This window comes from Cynocephalus volans, chromosome 11 (genome assembly GCF_027409185.1).
Source record: "Cynocephalus volans isolate mCynVol1 chromosome 11, mCynVol1.pri, whole genome shotgun sequence".
Classification (NCBI taxonomy): domain Eukaryota; kingdom Metazoa; phylum Chordata; class Mammalia; order Dermoptera; family Cynocephalidae; genus Cynocephalus; species Cynocephalus volans.
In genome coordinates this window covers 74,901,324-74,920,916 of record NC_084470.1, presented here as the reverse complement: position 1 = coordinate 74,920,916, position 19,593 = coordinate 74,901,324, and the positions used below count along the sequence as shown (strand labels likewise).

General features: G+C 36.7%; 1 protein-coding gene and 1 non-coding gene across 4 annotated transcripts in view; both read right to left on the bottom strand.

The window, feature by feature from the left end:
• SLC25A26 (solute carrier family 25 member 26) overlaps window positions 1-19,593 on the bottom strand; it is a 155,834-nt gene that overhangs the window by 12,209 nt on the left and 124,032 nt on the right. For all 3 annotated transcript variants that reach the window (XR_010024847.1, XM_063113333.1, XM_063113334.1), the window contains 2 exons: window positions 6,847-6,916; window positions 515-579 (listed from right to left, as the gene is read on the bottom strand). Coding sequence is in view for 2 of the 3 variants with exons in the window: in XM_063113333.1 (XP_062969403.1) it covers window positions 515-579; window positions 6,847-6,916 (135 nt within the window). In the remaining variant the exon portion in view is untranslated. The remainder of the gene's footprint in view (window positions 1-514; window positions 580-6,846; window positions 6,917-19,593) is intronic.
• Window positions 2,214-2,289, bottom strand: TRNAM-CAU (transfer RNA methionine (anticodon CAU)). Its single transcript has one exon. It is a non-coding gene; the product is annotated as a tRNA-Met (tRNA).

The window sequence follows — 19,593 nt, the reverse complement described above, 5'->3', positions numbered from 1 at the left end:
ACATACTAGAATTCTGTACTTTTCCACAAAGATAGGACTTTTTAAAAATTGTTTTAGTCCAGATATGTAATATGTATGGCATTCTTTGAACCCTAGTTTTTTTTTTAAACAAAATTTTGTAACAGTTCTGACCACTGTCTTAACGCATCCAATTAAGGACAAGTATGACCTAAGTTCAGAGCCTATAGCTTACTTGCTGCATGGCATGAAGCTAGCCAACCCCTCTGGGCCTCAGGTTTGTCAGCAGTAAACATACAGATTATTCCAGGCAGAGGACCTACTTGTTTACATACCGTAGGTAAAAGTGATTTTGAAATGGCAAATGCTATATAGACACTGGTCACAGTGATGACTGTGGATATTGTTCTATCGATGTCAGTTTTATCCACAGGCAGTGTAGGTGCTATTATAGGTAAGTGCTAGACCACCTTTACTCACTTTACAAACCTATAAGTCCTGGCACTAAAAGATACAAGCATCTGCTATGTCTATGTGACATTTCTTTATCACTTACCTTTGCCAACATAATTCTTGTTTTTGCCACATCCAGAGGCGTGGTAACTGCAGCTGCAAACCCACCTGTGCATATAAGAATATCCAACATGCAAGTGAGATACTCTGTACTGTACCATATGATAATCTTATAATTTTTATTTTATAATTCCTCATAACTTTGCCAAAATCACGTCTTTGTCATTATGTACACTTGACTGATTCAGGAATAGGACGCACATATGCAAAATCTTTATCTACATGCTTATTTCTCTTGTAGTGATACAGAATTGCATAAAGGTTTAAGATAATGCTTTAACCACTCAGGCAAAAAAAAGGGGAGAGGGCACCACCGCAATCTATCTTGCTCTTTCAAGGACTAGCAAACTGATAAACTGATCTGAACACGTACATGACGTATGTGTACATGGCTAGACACCCACTCTCAAAATGTGAGACACGCTGCTCCTAATGTCTCAGGGCAGCCATGCCTTTCTTTGGACCACTGTTCTTTAAACTGACTCCAAAATGCTTCCATCATTTATGCTCTGCACATAGAAAAATGGGCAAATAGAAACACATGAATCGCTATGGGGATTTTTGGTGTAAAGGGCTGGATTCTTCAAGTTAAGAGTAAAGCTTACTGTATTTCACAGGCTCCAGGTAACAGGCCAGTTAGAGTCACTACATTTCTAAGCTCTCTTCTGCATCTTCTTAGAGTCAGTCCTGCTTCAACAGGCATTCTGCCTGATGGCTTCCTTCCTACCTTTTCTCTCATATTCTCTTTCTCTGAATATCGTGAAGGCCAAATTGCCCACAGATTTTAAAAGGGTCTGTATCGATGGATAGAGAAATTGAACTTTGTTTTTGTTAATGCAAACGACAGTTTATGGTGTCGGTATTGTACTTAATATGATACGGAGGTCTATTCTAAACCCCAAGAGGCCCTAAGGAGATAGAAACAGTAAATTCTAAAGGTCTTTCAAAAGACTCAGCTTCCACGAGCTCAGGGGGAAAGAGGCAGTTTTACAAGGGCTGAACACAACATGTGTGTGTGAAGGGTGCTCCAAAAATAGCACAACTTTCCAACTTTTGTGGCTTGTGAACAAGAAGGTTATTTGATCTCTGCCAAATATCTTTCTAAATATGTTGCTGAAATAAGATCATTGCACGGAACCTCTGCCATATGGTAACATTTATGATGACACTGACTTTTTAAAAGGTGTACCTATTTATGCTTTTATGTTCCATTTTTGGTTACCCATAAATGTCACACCCCTTAGGGCTAGGGTGCATCAATTAACATGAACATTAGAATCCCCTTTTCGCCACCTGTGGATTACAAATATGTGAAATGCTTTGTTTCAAATTCAAAGGTTGCCTGAAATTCAGAGACTTGCTGAACTTGGGGTATTTAAAAATTTGATGGACCCAGTCCTGAAATCCTCTTTTAATTTTTTCTTAACCACATATTCTGCACTAGAAGAGTAAATATACTTTAATTATAGAACACAGTCCAGGAAAGCTTCACATCCATCCATCCAAAAAAAAAAAAAAAACTCAGAAAGGAAAAGAAGGGAGAAGGAAAGAAAGACAACAAACATATTATCTCAAACTTCCCACCCTGAAATATTACATCTGATTTTGTTTCCCTTACCAGCAGCAAGGTGTAGCAGGTTCTGGCCTGAAAGAACCCTTCTTTTTTGTTGTTGTTTTTGTGGCTGGCCAGCAACAGGGATTGAACCCTGGACCTTGGCGTTATGAACACCACGCTCTAACCAACTGAGCAACCGGCCAGCCCAAAAGAACCCTTCCCTGGAGTCAGAAAGACCAAGGCTTAAATCCCTGCTCTACCACTTGACAGGCCTTAGGTAAATGATTTATTCTCTAGTTAAAGTAGCTCATGAGGTAGATAGTACTATGACTCTACGCTACAGGTGGGAAAACAGAAGCTTATATAGGCTAATAACTCCTAGGAAGAATGAGTGCAGAGTTGAGACTTGATCTTAATTCTGACCCCAGAACCAGAGCTCTTGGCCACTGGTCTTCTAGTGGCCTCAGTTTTTCATCTATAAAATTCAAAGAGTGATACGACACAGGGATTAAATGGGTCTACGCAAAGTGTCTAGAATAGCGCCTGGCGCACAGTAGTGCTAAAAGTAATTAGCTCTTTCCTGGGTGGGCAGAGACAATGAGTGGTTTTCTTCATAAATCTTGCCCAGCACACACAGGAGGCACTCAAAAATGCTTAATGGGTGCTTTGGACAAGTGTCTATAGTTTTTCCAGATTGAAAATTTCAATTCATCCTCTAAAAGGGAGGGAAGATGAAGGTAGGAGCTAATACCTGTGCTGTACTCACTCCATATCTGGCATGCCAGGAATGCACTAGGCACTCATTGATTATTTTATCTCACTTGCACAGGTATTACTGTTCCCATTCTACAGTCAACTTGCCCAGGATGGAGCTGGCACTCAAAGTCACATGTATCTTGACTCCAGTAGTAGTACTCTTTCCACTGCATGACGGCTTTCATACAGGATAAGACAAATTAAAACTTGCAGGACTGTTAAAATGCATTTTCCTATGTGGAAATGTTCACAAGCTATCTTAAACCAATTAAAAAGACCTAAAAGTTGACAAGGTACATATAATAAATTTGAATACTTCAAATCAAACTTATTTTAGCCATTAGCAAAAGTTAACCATTCCTTTACTGTGGATGTCTGCCAATATTCTCTTAGAGATTTATGTTTTGTGAAGATAATATGAACAAAAGTGAGAGATAGAAACACATATGCTTACATAGGTCCTAATTTTACTGCCATGATGGAAACTGTACTAATGTAAGTTATTGATAAATCAATTTGAATGTCCTCAAATAGCAAAGATTTCCTTAATTCACAAATCTCACAATGTTTTTTTTATAAGGCTATAAGAAGGACTTGTGAAGATAATATAGTAGAATAACTGGCCAGAGTGGGGAGGAGGTAGGGACCTGAATTTTCTGTTAAAATGTAGTTATGTTCTACGTTTTATGTAAGGGAACTGTAAGCTACTGGTAATAAATACAAGGAACATGCCAACATATCAGACACAAAATAATTATTTGCTACAGCAACTGTAGGCTGCTTTAGTGTTCAAATCACATGTGAAACAATCTTCTATGGTCTTCACTAGAGTTAGGTTTTGACTAAACGTTAGGCTAACTGCTTTGAAGGACTAGCTTCAGGGGAAACTAGACTTATTATAAAACCACATCTCATGTTTCCTTGGGGGAACAAATGCAGATTCTTTATCCTCTCACAGGCGAAGCAGTCACCTTCCTACAACAGGTCTGGCGCTGTCACATCTGAGGAGCAGCTGAGCAGCTGATGGGGCAGCAGTAGGCCCTGGGGGGCCGTGCTGCCGCTTGCTGCTTCTCCAGGCTCTGTTCTCCTGATGGTCAGGGAGGAACAAGAGTGCCTGCTTGCACCTCCTCTGCGTGATCTCCAAACAAGTGTCCAGATGTGGAAGACTTCCACGACAACAAATGTGTTTTTGTTTGTGTTTTAAAAGCTTGTGTCAGGCCTTCTCATTTGTTACCCAAATAATCCTTCGCCCTATTCTAGAATTTCAAGGCCATGAGGAGATTGAGAGCTCTCTCTCCCTACCCACCTCATCTCTCTTAGAGAATGTAAGGAGGTGTTTATTATGAGAAATTGATCAAAAAATACTAGAGTACGAGGATAACTATAGTAGCAAATGTCTTAATTACTTAGACTGCATTATAGTTTTATGTTGAGAAGTTAATTTGAAATAAGGAAGTTGGCAACATCTTTTCTTCCCCCCTAGTTTAACCCCTGACCAGAAGCCAAGGGAATTTCTAAGCATGACAAGCCATCAACACCTTCAGTCTCAAAAAACATTTTTGGATATTTGTGCCAAGTAGTTTATAAAACAAGCACAGGCAAGGAAGACTGCCAGGGACGGCACAGAGAGTAGTTGATCTGCAATGATTTAGCCAATTTAAACTTGGAAACACACACAGGCATGAGAAATCTGATTTCTGAGTTTAGGGCAAGTTTTATCGCTGCCTTTATGGCCATGTAAGGGTAGAGAGTCTGTAAGTGCAGCGTGTACGTGCCTTAAAGGGGCTGCCCAACATGGCAAGTCATTATTCATTTCTCCATACTGTGTAGTGCTGTGTTGCAACAAACCCTTACAGAATAGCACATTTTCACAATTTGGAATATTTTCAAGTGATGTTTATCCTTCAGAAACGTTTTAAAATAGGAACCTTGTTCCTCTGGATCAACATTAGTGTCACGTAAAATTTCAAAACAAAAAAGGATATAAACAAGAAATGTATTTATCTTTTGCAAAATATATGTGGATCTACTGACAATGGGTTTCTTTGAAGGCTTTGGACAAACTCCTCGAACTTATTAGAACCTCAGCTGAAAAAATAAGATCATTGTATTGGAGAAATTTAAAAAGCTACAAGCTATAAGAGGAGATTTTTCTGTATAGTAACTTTATTAATAGGATAGTATTCTTTCAGTGTAATTGAGAAGACGAATGATTGTGATAACAGCTTATCACTTTCTGGGCGTTGGTGGTTCTTATTGAAAGAGTAATAACTCTTTACATCTGTTTGATTTGACAGACTACAAAGTACTAACACATACATTATCTCACTTAATCCCTTAAGATAGGAATGGTTGCTACCATGTTACAGGTAAGGAAACTGGCACTCAGAAAGCCTCCAAGGTCTCACTCCTGAGATGGAGGCAGACCAGAGACTTGCCAACCTTATAAGTCATACAGCTCAGCATGCGCTAGATGTGTGACTTTGGGCAACTCACTCCCCTCTCCACATCCCAGTGTCACTTCTGGTGTCAGTGGAGCTCAGGCTATGATGCTGCTCCTCAGGAGGGTCACCTTCACTGAAGGGGCCTGAACGGTACGTTCCCACCACATATGGCAGATGCCTGACAAAGTTTCCTTCTCTCCCTCCTGGCAAAGTTAGTGCTTACGGCCTATTACAGAGTAGTATTCAGAAAAAGTAACAAATGAAATAATAACAATGTATCTGCAAGCAAATCTTTGCATTATCTATTTAAGGAATGGGATCAGAAGATATAGGTTTCTTACTTCAACACTGAAAGTTGTATATAGTATTGTTAACTTTAAGAAGTAGCCTTTCTTATCCAGGATAACTAAATTTCCATAATGCTCACTCCCCAGGATCCAAGAGGGAGTCAACAAAACTGCACATTTCTCTTAGGGACTGGAGAATAAAGACGCCTAACCTCTGGAAAACTAATCAGGACCACCTACTTATTTAACACAACTAATGAGTATGTGTCATGTGGAAACAATTACCCATCATAATCAGTCTGGGTTGGTTTCATGTCTAGAGGCAAGATTCTTATTTTTGATGATCAATTCTATAAGCCAAATGGGTTTAATTATTAATAAAGAATCCTACAAAATGTATATTTTGTTTTCCTAATAACTACAACAAAAAACCCAATCCCACAACCATTAAACAAATTCGAAAAGAACTATTTTCCAATAAAATTGACACCCTAAACCTACCTGTCAGTTTACTGGTTTTGCATCTAAACAGTTTATAATTGTCTGACAAATTTTCACTTGTTTTCAACTGTAATTCTAATTTACCTTTCTTTGTAACAAAAAAATATACATATTTCTCTTATGGGCTTTAAAAATGCATCACTTATAGATTCATTAAAGCAGCTGAGTTCTCATTAAAAGCTCACTGGAAAATTCATATGACTCAGTGATGGATAACACAATATTGCATATTGTCACTTTGCTCTTCCTTTAATGACTAGAAAATGCCCAGATGTTTAAATGGCCATATTTTCTACACAGTGTGGTTTAGCCTTCAGTGAGTTGTGGAGTAGCCTCTGCTCTCCTGACAGTAGTTAATCGACAGTGCTGTCAAACATGTCACACAAACCGTGAATCACTGCTTTCTGCAGAAAGCGCTTAAACCTCCGGCACTGCTCAAGGCAGACAGCTGCACAGTTAGCCCTGCACCCACAGCAACTCTCTTCCCACAGAGAACTTTATAAATCATCTTTAAGATAATCCAAGGGCCTGAGTGAAGTCTTTAATAAAGATAAAAAGAAAAAGAAAAAATTTGTCAAAACAAATTGGTTGTCTTTCAGGGAGACAGCTTTTTAGCAGTTTTTCTAAAACACTTTTTTTCTCAAACAACTAGTGGAGCTCTCTTCATCTAAACAATCTGGAATTTCTAAAGAATGTTGTTTTTGCATAGTTAATATTTTCACATTTTTCTCCCCCTCTTTGGTCTTTCCCAGTATAATATAATCCTTTGCACCTGCAAAAGCTCCACAGACTGCTGACTGCCAAGAATCCACCACATGATCCTGCCGCCAGGACCAGAGGGCCTGTGTTTAAGGAGAAAAAAAAATACAAGTTATTAAATATTTGAATTTATCGGAACCTCCTGTGAGTTAACTCTGGGATGGGAACTTAAGTGAGAAGCTATTTTGGTGGCATTCTTCACTGATGACATAAGTGACTTTCCCAAGGACTTAACTGCATTCTAAAATAAGTCAAAGAAACAAGGGTGATAGCTACATTAGAGTGCTCAAAGGAAACAATTTTCAGGGAATAAGTATGATACACACACACATACGTGTGTGTGTGCATATCATACATACACAGATAAAAATAATACTATATCTTTAAGACGATGAAATATTTTAAATATTTCCCCTACAATTCTAAATATGTAAGTACCATAATTCACAAATTAGTCCAGAATACAGAACACCAAATTCCTCAGTTCTTTCTAAAATCCTTATGCATATTCACATGTTTGAAGGATGCTAATTCTGTTACCTAAGTATTAATTTAAAATTTGTCAAAACATTTTTTGTACTGTTCATGTAATATGCTGAGGATTATCCAAATATCCATACCAAGTTTCAAACTGAGCAAAATGATGGCAAAGACATGGTGCCTTGCTCACCACGAGTTTATGATCTAGTCGGGGACGAGATAAAGTCACATGAAATGGTGAACAGTGCTGAGTAAGGCACTGGTCTTATCTCTGATCACATATTTAAACCCACAGTTCTCACAACCGCCCCCTTAAGAGTTGGATCCTATTATTCATCTTTGAACCAGGCTTTCTAAACAGCAGAGCCTGCACAATTTTTTTTTCTTAGCTTTAGTGCGGTATAATTAACATCCCATAAGCCACACACATTTAGAGTATGCAATTTAATAAGTTTTCACACAAGCACACACACATATACACACACAAAATCATGGCCACAATTAAGATAGTGAATTCATCCATGACCCAAAAAAGGTGTCTCTGTGTAAAAAAAAAGTTCTCTTGTGTCCTTTCTTTCCTGCCCTTCCTTGCTATCCCTAAGTAATCTGATCTTTCTGTCACTCTATATTATAGGCTAGTTTTATCTTTTCTAGAATTTTTTCACAAATGTAATCATACATTAATTTTTTTAAACTGGCTTCTTTCACTCAGAATTATTTTATCATTCATCTATGTCATGCAGATATCGATAGTCCATTCCTTTTTTATTGAGGAGTAATATTCCATTGCATGATGTATCATAATTTATGTATTGACCTGTTGATGGACATTTGCAATATTTCAAGTTTTTAGCTATTGCAAACAAAGCCGCTATGAACATTTGTATATACGTTTTTATATGGACACATGCTTTCATTTCTCTTTGGGAAATACCTAGGAATAAAATACCTAAAAAAAACATGACTGGTATATGTTTAACTTTTTAAGAACTGCCAAACTTTTCCAAAGTGATTGCAACATTTTACATTCCCATAAGCTCCAGTTTCTCCACATCCTTTCCAACAGTCGGTATTACCAGCATTTTTTAATTTCAGCCATTCTAACAGTGTACAGTAGTATTTTATTGTGGTTTTAATTTGTATTTCTCTAACAACTAATAATGAGTTTCTTTGAATGTACCTACGCACTATCCATATATCTTCTTCAGTCAACTATCTATTCAAATGTTTTGCATGTTTTTATTAGGTTGTCTGTTATCTAAATTACTGAGTTTTGAGAGTTTTTATATATTCTGGATGCAAGTCATTTGCAAATATTTTCTCCTAGTCTGTGGCTTATCTTTTCATTCTCCTATGTCTTTGAAAGAACAGTTTTCAATTTTCATGAAGTCCAAATTATCCTTTTATGGATTTTGCTTTTGGTGTCATATCTAAGAAATTTTTTCCTAACCCAAAGTTACACAGATTTTTCAATCCTGTGTTTTCTTCTAGAAGCTTTATTGTTTTTATTTATATCTATCATATATTATCATTTATATCTATACATTTTGAGCTCACTTTTATGTAGGTTGAGTATCCCTAATCCAAAAATCCAAAATCCAAAACACTTCTAGTCCCAAGCATTTCGCATAAGGGATACTCACCCTGTATATGGTACAAGACATGGATTGCAGTTCTTTTGTTTTCTTTTTACATATGGATATTGAATTATTCTGGCAATTGGAAATTATTGCTCTTGTCAAAAATCAATTGTCCATATATGTGAGTCTATTTCCGTACCCTTAGTTCTGTCCTCATCTACAGATCTATCTTGATGCAACTTCCATACTTTCTTGACTTCTGTAGCTTTATAATAAATCTTGAAATTAGGTAGTATTAGTTTTCCAAATTTGTTCTTTCTCAAAGTTGTTCTGACTATTCTAGGTTCTTTGCATTTCCATATAAATTTTGGAATCATATTATCAATTTCTACAAAATAGCCTGATGGGATTTTGATTGGGACTGCACGGAATCTATGGATCAGTTTGGAGAGAATGAAAGTATTAATAATATTGGGGTTTTTTTACTCATAAGCATGGCATAACTCTCCATTTACTTAGACCTCCTTTAATTTTTCTCAGCACTGTTTTGTAGTTTTCAGTATACAGGTCTTACATTGGTTCTGTCAGATTTATCTGTATTTCATATGTTTTGGTGCTATTGCTATTGTAAATGGTATTATCTTTTAAATTTCAATTTCTGGTTGTTCACTGCTAGTACTTAGAAACTGATCATCAACAATTGATTTTTGTATACAGATCTTGTATTCTACAACCTTGCTAAACTCATCAGCTCTATAGCTCTTTTGTAGAGTCCATCATATTTCTACATAGACGATCATATCATCTACTTCTTCCGTTCCAAGGAGGATACCTTTTATTTATTTATTTTCCTTGCCTAATAGCACTGGATAGGACCTTTAGCATAAATAACAGTATGCACTGCAATAATGACCACAAGTATTACCAAAAAGATCTCTTGAATATATTAATTTAAATGGTTAGAATAGTATAATGGCCTACTAAGAGTGTTGTGACATGTTTAGGTATGATCAAATATGCCATAACTGAAAGAAGAACAGCAAAGTTAGTACTAATTTCCTACTCTCAATACTTTCCCAATGACAAAAATATATTTGGAAAGTTGAGAGAGTCACTACAGAGAGAAGATGCCATATAAATTCAGAACACACATGGCCCTGTTTACTCTGTCAACTGGGCTTTTCTTACGTCAGACACCTGATTATGTTAGCTACCTAACAACTTAGACACATAATAGTGTGTGGTGCCAACATTTCCTTCCATGCGTACTAATGAGAATGATTCTCTGAAAGCGTATTTATTCAATTTACTGGACTACTGTGCAGCTATCACATAGACTTTTATAACCTTGCTTGTCAAAGAGATAAACTAAAAAAAGTTTTATTATAAACAGGTTTCTAAAGACAGTATTGCCATTAAGTGTTGTATTTGGTATATTTTCAGTAAGTGTTTTAATGTTTGCAAATATATCTGTGTGCTTTTGTAGAAAGCATTATTTTCTCCAGAGCTCTTATAAGGATTGGAGATAGAATAAGAAACAAGACAGTGGAATAACATCTTTTTACTTTTTTTTTTTTTTTTTTTTTTTGGCAGCTGGCTGGTGCAGGGATCTGAACACTTGACCTTGGTGTTACAACACTGCACTCCAACCACGGAGTAACCGGCCAGCCACCCTTTTTTTACTTTTAAGTGACAAAATCTGTATGTTATCAGGTTAATGCCAGTTTTAACACCATTACTCACTTCACCAAATTATTAGAAAAGGAATTCAAAACATAAACTGGACTTTTGTTAATGACTGAGACATTTTCAGTTAATTTGCTGATATCTTCAAGGGTTTTAAAGAGCAGCTTACTCCAAACAGACCCAAAATACTAGTAATGATGCAAAGTTTATAAGCAATCATAAAGAACAAATAAGATGTGAATTACATGTCATACAGAAGGAGGAAACCAAAGATGCTATGCAATTCATAAATTCAGCAAACATTTACTGAGTAGCTACTAGGTGTTGGGCACTATAGAGTCATGGGGAAAAAATAACAATCCCTAACTTCAATTTTTGAGGAAGTTACATGGGGACAGGAGAGGTTATGAGAGAAGGGAGGTGACGGAGAAGGCTTCACAGAGGTGCCTGCTGTAATCTAGGGCAGAAAAAAAATTTGGTTGCCAGGGGGAAGAAAACACAATCAAAATAGACTCAGATGGCTGGAGACAGTTTAAGAATAGAATCTCCACAGATAAGTGTAACTTTCCACTATCACCTGGTCATAATAATTAGCCTAAGAACATATTAAGAAATCATTTTGTATTTGAAATGGATACTAATAAATATCTTACAATAAGCAAAAAATCTCTAGAAGATCCAAAAGGTTTAAAGTCAAATGAGAAACTTCAGTGACAAAGACAGAGCATGATATAAATGATTGTAACAGCAACCACGATACATACTTATATAAAACATGCTATGTTCCAGGCACTATACATTTTACATACATTAATTTATGTAATCCTCACCACAATCTTATGAAGTATGTGCAATTTTTGTTATGTTGTAGATAACATGAGTTAAAAAAAAATTTTTTTTTTAATGAGGAAGTGTCTGAATACAGAACTTTGGAAAAGTAATACTGAGACCGATCTAAAAAGATGAGTGTTATTTACAAATGATTTGTTTGTGAGCAACTTTAAATTCATAAAACAACAATAAGAACCTCACTGGTAAAAAGTACTCTGTGTGAATTATGAACATAGTTTGAAATTACATATTTGCTCATGTATTTGGAGGGAAAGAGGACTGTGATAAACAAAAAACTGGCTGGAAAGACTGGAAAGACAGGAAAGGTTACTCACAGGAATACTAAATATTACTGACTATGACATTTAAATAATTTGTGACTAGTCTGGAAAGTGGGATAAAAATATAGTGTAGGCAACTGTATAAATGATTATATCAACAATATTAGTTAACATTTACTGAGTATCTGCCATGTTCCAGGCACTATGCTAACAACTTTACATACATTATCTCATTTAAATTTGGAAAGTATGTATTATTATCTAGAAAAACAGGTGACAGACAAGTGCTCAAAGATGTTAAGCAACTTGCCTGAGGTCACAGAGATAGTAAGTGGGAAAGTTGAGGCTGGTTTGTTCTGCTCTCCACAAAGCCATGTGTCTTGCAGACAAATAGAATATATGCAACATTATAAGATTCCTCACTACCATACACAGCTCAACTTCTAGTGGAGCTACATTATAATATGTAAGTTAGTCAAGAAAATATTTTGATATCAATCAGAGTTGTTTAATGTGGGTTGTTTTTTTTAAAGGTGTTTTTTTGAAGGACTTTTCTAAACACCAAAATTTTTTTAAATTGCCATAATTTCTTAACTTAAATAAGTTATTTCCATTGCCACAGAGGTCTGATCATCATTTCTGTCAAGGCAGATAAATAACTGGGAGGAGCAGGGAGCGGGGTGGGGCATAAAGGGGCCCAAATGCAAAGAGCCAGTGTTGAGTCTCAAGTCGTGTGATGGAGGTTGTGTACCAAAATAAAAATAAGGAAAAAAGGGCTGAGCCCGTGGCGCACTCGGTAGCGTGCTGCGCTAGCAGCGCGGCGACGCTCCCGCCGCGGGTTCGGATCCTATATAAGAAAGACCGGTGCACTCCCTGGCTGAGCGCCGGTCACGAAAAAAATAAATAGATAATAATAATAAAAAAAAAAAAAAAAAAAAAAAAAAGGGCCGGCCCGTGGCTCACTCGGTAGAGTGCGGTGCTGATAACACCAAGGCCCCGGGTTCGGATCCCATATACGGATGGCCGGTTCGCTCACTGGCTGAGCGTGGTGCTGACAACACCAAGTCAAGGGTTAAGATCCCCTTACCGGTCATCTTTTGAAAAAAAAAAAAAATAAATAAGGAAAAAAACAACAGCAGGGGCCACACTTTCCCTGGTGTTTGCTTATTTATCCCAAGTCAATATGCTGTTTCCCTTTTCTTTTCAAATACAAATGAAATTTTCAGATGAATCTGTGTACATATGCTTATATTAATGAGAAATTTCAAGTTTAAAAATGAGACTGGTAGTCAGAAATGTTCTTAATTTTGCTCCTGCAGTTTTTCTTAGGTAAAGCTTCTTTAACATAGGTTGACTGAAAAATATTTCTAATAGCCTATAAAAAATTGATTTTGAAATAATTTTAGTTTTACAGAAGAGTTGCAAAAATGGTAGGGTTCCTATATACCCTTCACCCAGTTTCCACAGTACAATTTCTAAGCAGGAGATTGAAACTGGTACAATCCTACTAACTAAGCTACAGGCTTTAATTGAATTTCACCATAATAAAAGGTATGCAATTTTTAAACATCTGCCTGATTTTGTCAATTATCCATTAGTATATTCAAGGCATCGCTACAAAAACCATCAGGTTGTTCTATTTTCCCAAGTGTTTCTCCACTTCCCCCCTGGCCTGCCAAGGTAATAGCTGATAGCACTAGTATTCATAGGATAGAGAGCAAACACCAGGCACAGTACTATGAAATGGCTAGGGGTCCAAGACTGGGACAGGTGTCTTCTATTAAAGTACAGCATGAGGAGAAGGCCTTGTTTTTCACTTCAAAAGACCCATCCAAATGAACACTATATTGTTTTATGAATAACAAATTGAAGTGTTTTGGCTCCAGATCAGGAAGACTTATCATTTGGGACTTCTTCAGCTGTCCTATTCACAGGTAGCTTTGTGGCTTCCAATCTTGCAAGATTATAAAATTCTATTACACGCTTTTTAATGGTACAGCAGGGATGTGTACAGAATCATCTACTCAATTCCAAATTAATAACATCAGATGATGATTTAAGACAACGGAACAGTCTGTGCTTCATTTTTTTTTTTTTTTTTCAAACCTAGCCTTGTTCTGGATGCCATCCTATCTTGTAGCTTTCACTGCTGTGAGTCTGCCACCAGAATTTTACAACACATTTAAAGACAGCAGACCACTATTTTCATGCAAATGCTCTCATACTGTAGCCAATCAAGCTGCTGTGTAGCTTTTGCACATATATTTTAAAAAACAATTAAAGCAACAGTTGCCTATAATTTTATTACTCAATCAGATGAACCATTTCTCTGTGAAGTACTCATATACTAATATATCTTAAAAAGAGATTTCCAAAATAAAGTTCGGAAACTGAAAAGATATCAAATCTAATTGGGAACCACAATTAGGCTCTCACTTCTGCCATACCATGGCTCTAGCAATATAATCAAATGGATATAAAGGCCAAAAGGGACTTCTCATACAGAACTAGTTTTCATAATTATAATTGGATATATCTGATAATTAGGAATCATTTACAGTATAGTGGCTGGTTTTGGCAGCTGCACTGAAACTATTCAAGGATATGTTAAGCAGCACCAACTTTGTGTGGGATGATCTGTACCTTGTTTTGGTAATAATGTATTTTGGCTGGTTGAGATACTTAGATATTTGTATTATAGATAAGTAAGGTAGTAAAGATAAGAATTTGTAAGAAAGTCTTGAACTAATGATTGTGCTGGTAATTATAGGAAAAGATCTTTATTATTCTTGAGCAAAAGCAAGATGGGCTAGGTTTGCTTAGTAAATATATAGGTTTCATCATGTATGCAGTAAATATTTTTAGGTATGTGTGGCTAGGTTTTATTGAGGGGTATTTATTCTCATTGAGAGTTCTCTGAGCTTTCTGCATCTGTGGTTCGATGTCTTTTATTGCTCTGGGGTAGTAGAAAAAAGGTCCCATACACATTAACAACATCTGAATATATCACTGAGTAACAGTTTAATAAAAGAAATTATTGTAACATGCTCATGATGCTGATTAGGAGTCAACAAGAAAAGACGTGATTACTTTTAATACTTCTGTCTGTAAAAGAACACATGGCTTGCTATATTTAAGTATGGAAGAATCTTTTTAAGAGATTTTTTTTTATCAAAAATGGTTAAAATGAAAGAATTGAAGGACTTACACTGACAAGCCCAATTTATCTGGAAACGGATCCACTGACAAGCCTCTATCCTCAACAGTACTAGAAAAGTACAAATAGAGAAGGAGTCACTGGTTTTCATTACGGGATTTCTCCCATCTCACCAGATTCTACCTTCATCCATAGGGCTCTGCACAGTTCCTTATGCAAAGAAGGCAGGCAAATATTTGGTACCTACATGAATACTCACAATGTTAACTAGTATTTTATCATTTTACCCTTGTGTAAAGGACAGGGAAAAACATGAATCGGCCAAACATCATGATCCCAAATTTTCATTCTTGGTTCAGTAGAGAATCCTATAAATCAGGAATGGCAAATAGATACTACCTCATGGATTAACATTTACCAAACTGGACAAGACTTTCTGGTGAGCTGTACTAAGGCTTCAAAGGTTCTGGTTAGGCTCATTGGAATAAGGGCTTGGATCAGCTGGTGATGGCCGCCAAGGCAGAGCAAGACTAGCGGCAGCACATACACAATCACATCGCGTATTCAAACCAAATGTACCAAACCAACCTCAAAAGAGCTCACAAACAACAAGTAAGCAAGTCTAAATAACAAATAAAAACAAAGCTCACACTCCTTTTTTGCCATTTTTTAAAGGAAGTTATATGTGAATGCATGGATGGGTCCCTGTAAATCAAACACTGGCAAGTCTCATATTTCCAAAGGATCACTATAGGCATTTTTAAAAAGTGCTTAATATATATTTATGTTTGATAATCTGATTAAAATAAAGTGTGGAAAACTCCCCTCTTTTCTCACACTTTGTCTCAGCCAAAAAAAGTCAATGTGGAGTTTGTTTCTCTTTCAGCCAGAAAGGACGTTGGTGTAGAGGGACAATAACTATGATGGCTTCCAGTGCTTGGACGAAACTTCAGATGTGTGGCCTTCTGGCCAGGTGTCTGTGATTTCATATGTTGGAGCATTCGCTGTATCCGTGGGGGTTGCAGCTTTCTACAAGTTTGCTGTGACTGAACCAAGAAAGAAGGCATATGCAGATTTCTACAGAGATTATGATTCCATGAAAGATTTTGAGATGAGGAAGGCTGTTATCTTTCAGAGTGCAAAGTGATTTCCTAATGCAAAAAACTTCTTTGGATTGAGTTTCATAGAAGTTTGTCACTGACCTATGTTCCTGAACTATGAAAATGAATATGTGGGCTAAGGGATTGTTTTTCTTAATAGACAAACAATTAACAACAACAACAAAAAGTCAATGTACCTCATCATGGGAATCTTTTATCTTGATGGTTCATATTTACCTTATTTTAGTCACAAACTTGAATAGGAGAAAAATATCTAAAAGAAAGACAAAGGAGAAATTCTGGTGTGCTTTTTATTGGTTTTTGACAAATGACCCTAACCCACTACCTCTAGGCTATGGGACTCATAGGCATGGTTAAATCTCACTTTCAGTTTAAAGCAATGGAAACTGCAAGGAATGCACTGGGTGTGGTTATCGGTTTGGCTTCACAACTGCAACTGCACAGGGTCTGGGGCAGCTGGGTGCACGGCTCTGATGGAGAGGCTGGGAGAGGAGCCCAGAGCTCCTGAAGCCCTGTCTTCCCATTCGCCCGCCCAGGCCTTTCTGGTGTGTAATGCTCCTCCTCCTCTCTTTGGCTTTCTCTCTTTGAAAAAAAAGTTATCTTCTTTTTCACTCCCTCTGTGTTTATCTTTTAATTGGCCAAACTATAAAATACAAGCATTTTCTAAACATTTTGTTTACTCATTGAATCTCACCTAAAAGTAGGAGGAATTTCCTATTTTTTCTAATTCTTACATTCCTTATAGGGATCTCTCTCTCAGGTGGCCCTAGGAATGAGAAGATGTTGCCCATTACTTTTATAATTTGTATGAAAAGAGGCCGGGAAATCTATTTTTTTCATAAAGTATCCCAAATTTTCTAAGATGAAAATTAAGAACTCAAATTTTACTGTAGTTTTTGAATTGTTAAAAGATGCCTGTTTCATTGTGTGATTTTACTAAAATCTTAATCAACATCTTAGACTGATTTGACTGATAATCTGGAAATACAGTAAGTACTTTGTACTTATCTTCAGGTGGTTTTCTTCAATATTGACATTATATTTAATTTAACGTACTAGCGTAGTGTGGTAAAAACCATACACATGTGTGCACACACATTTTTACTATTATCATTCCTTTTGCAATCTTCAGATTGTCCTTATTGGAATCTATGTTCTGAGCAAACATGTATGCAGACACACGTTCTCCCAGTCTCATGAAATGGTGTATGTGGAGACCCTGAGAATTGAGCATCGAGCATCTTCTAATTATTATTGTTTATATGACTAAAAGTATGATAGAAATTTGTTGTGGGTGAGGTAGTGGCAAACATTTTAACTATTATTAAAATAAGAATCACAAACAAAAAACAAGTTACTTAGTCTTTAACTTGAAAACATAGCTTTTATACAGTACCGCATGTTTAAAATATTTATAAAATATAAAAGAAAAATCTAAGTAATTATTTTATACATTGTACCATAAGTGAAGCAATAAACCATTGGCCCCTAATTTCTATTACAAAGCTATGATTTCGTTTTAGAAACGTATCAGTATAATGTCAGAGTCTTACATAACAAACTGATTTCATTTTCATTTTGCTTGAAATATTGCTTAGCTTAAAGCTTGCGTTTCTTATAGTTATTGCTTTGTAATTTTGCAACATGTTGTAGCTAGAAGCAAACTACCTAGACCTGAATAGTAGTCTTAACAATTCTCTACACTGTAAACTGATGAAAAAAATCTGACAGGCTTACAGGAAATTTTATCATATCCTTTCATAATATACTTATTTTTGACCTAAAGCTCAGTAAGGGAAAAATTCAATAAAAGAAAAAAGAGAAAGCATATTTTTATAGCTGTAAACATACTTCTAAAACAATCTATCAATAAAACTGTTAATGTATACAGTTATTCAACTTTGCACTGAACTTGAAAATATCAAAAAAACTCTTCAATTACCAAATAGTTATAAACACCTGCTGTGTAAAAGAACCATAAAGAATATAAATATAAACATAAACAGTCAGAAGACAAAGTTCCTTCCTCTAATAATCTGTGTCCTGTGGGGAGTTAAACCCAAACACGTGGGGAAAATGTGGTTCTGGCTCCACCTGTTACCATAAACTGCGCTCTTCCTGGTCAGTTGCTGAGAGAAGATTCAAGTGAACACTGTTTAATCCCTGCCCTAGTGTAGCAGAGACAAGGGATGTTTGGGGCAGGTAGTCTAAGAAAATAGGAGCCAGGCTTTTTTTTTAAGATCTCTGTTATCAAGATAAGGAATCAATGCATCTACAGAAATGCTTTAAAAGAGCTTATTGAATATAGGATGACCTCAACTGTTTATCAACTTATGAGCATGAGAAATTGCAAAAACATCATTAAAGACATCATGCGTTATGTACAAAACTACGTGTAAAATGATTAAGAACATCAAGTCTGGAGTCAGACTGCCTGGGTTCAAACCCTGCTGAACCCCTCGGTATTTCTGTGGCCCTGAGCTAGGCACTCCAACTCTCGTTTGGTTTCACCACCTACAAAATGAAGACCATGACAGCAACTATCTCACAGAACTGCCATGACAATTAGTAGGAGATCATCCATGCAGAGTGGTTCTTACAGTGCCTGGCACTCCATAAGTGAGCAATGTGAGCTGTTACTGTCACATCATTAACACTGTCACAAGGAAAGAAAGTGCTGCACAGCAAACAGAGGGCCTGAGCTACTAGATGAAAGATACCCTCTCTGAGCCCGTTTCTCTGTTTTAAGGTGGGGATAACAAGAAGGCCCATCTCTCTGGGTTGTATATGATGTGAATAAGATATCAATGAATACAGAGTACTTAGCCCAGGGCCTGGCACAGTGTCTGCTTGACCCACAACTGATGTCTTTAATAAGTGTTCATGTGATAGTAGGTGCATAACTAAATAAACTAAGTTATGAAAATGCCAGTAAGGAAATAAACAGGTCTAAGGCCTGAGGAATATGAAAGAGCTAGATGTGAGAAAAGCCTAGAAGAAAGAGTTAGATGTGCCATAAGGGCAAGGATTTTTGTCAGTCCTCTTTATCACAATATCCCCAGACCCTAGAAAATGTCTGGCAACACAGAAGACACTCAGTAACGATGTGCACAATGTATACATATTTCAAAACGTCATGTTGTACACCATAAATACATATACAATTATTGGTCGATTTAAAAAATAAAGAATAAAAATTTTTAAATTGTGTCATAACACACACAAAAAACCCATAATATGTAGAACGAATGAATAAGAATATTTCTGGCAGAGAGAACAACAAAAGTAAGGGCCCTGGGGTAAGCACCAGCTTGGCACATCTAAGCAGAGAGGGGAGGCCGCTGGGGCTGCAGCACAGGAGGTGGATGTCTGCAGTGTGGCACAGGATGGTGGCAGGTAGGATGGGACAAAGCCCAGTGAGCCAGGAGGGGCCAGATTACATAGGCCTTGCCAGCCAGAGCTGAAGCTCTGGATTTTATTCTTTTTTTAAAGAGATGCCACTGAAAGGTTTTAGCAAGGATTGATACGATCTGACATTTCTTTAAAAGATCACTCTGGCTGCTATGCGAAGGAGATGTTTTAGGAAAGCAAGAGTGAAACCAGGGAGACCATTTGAAGGCCAGT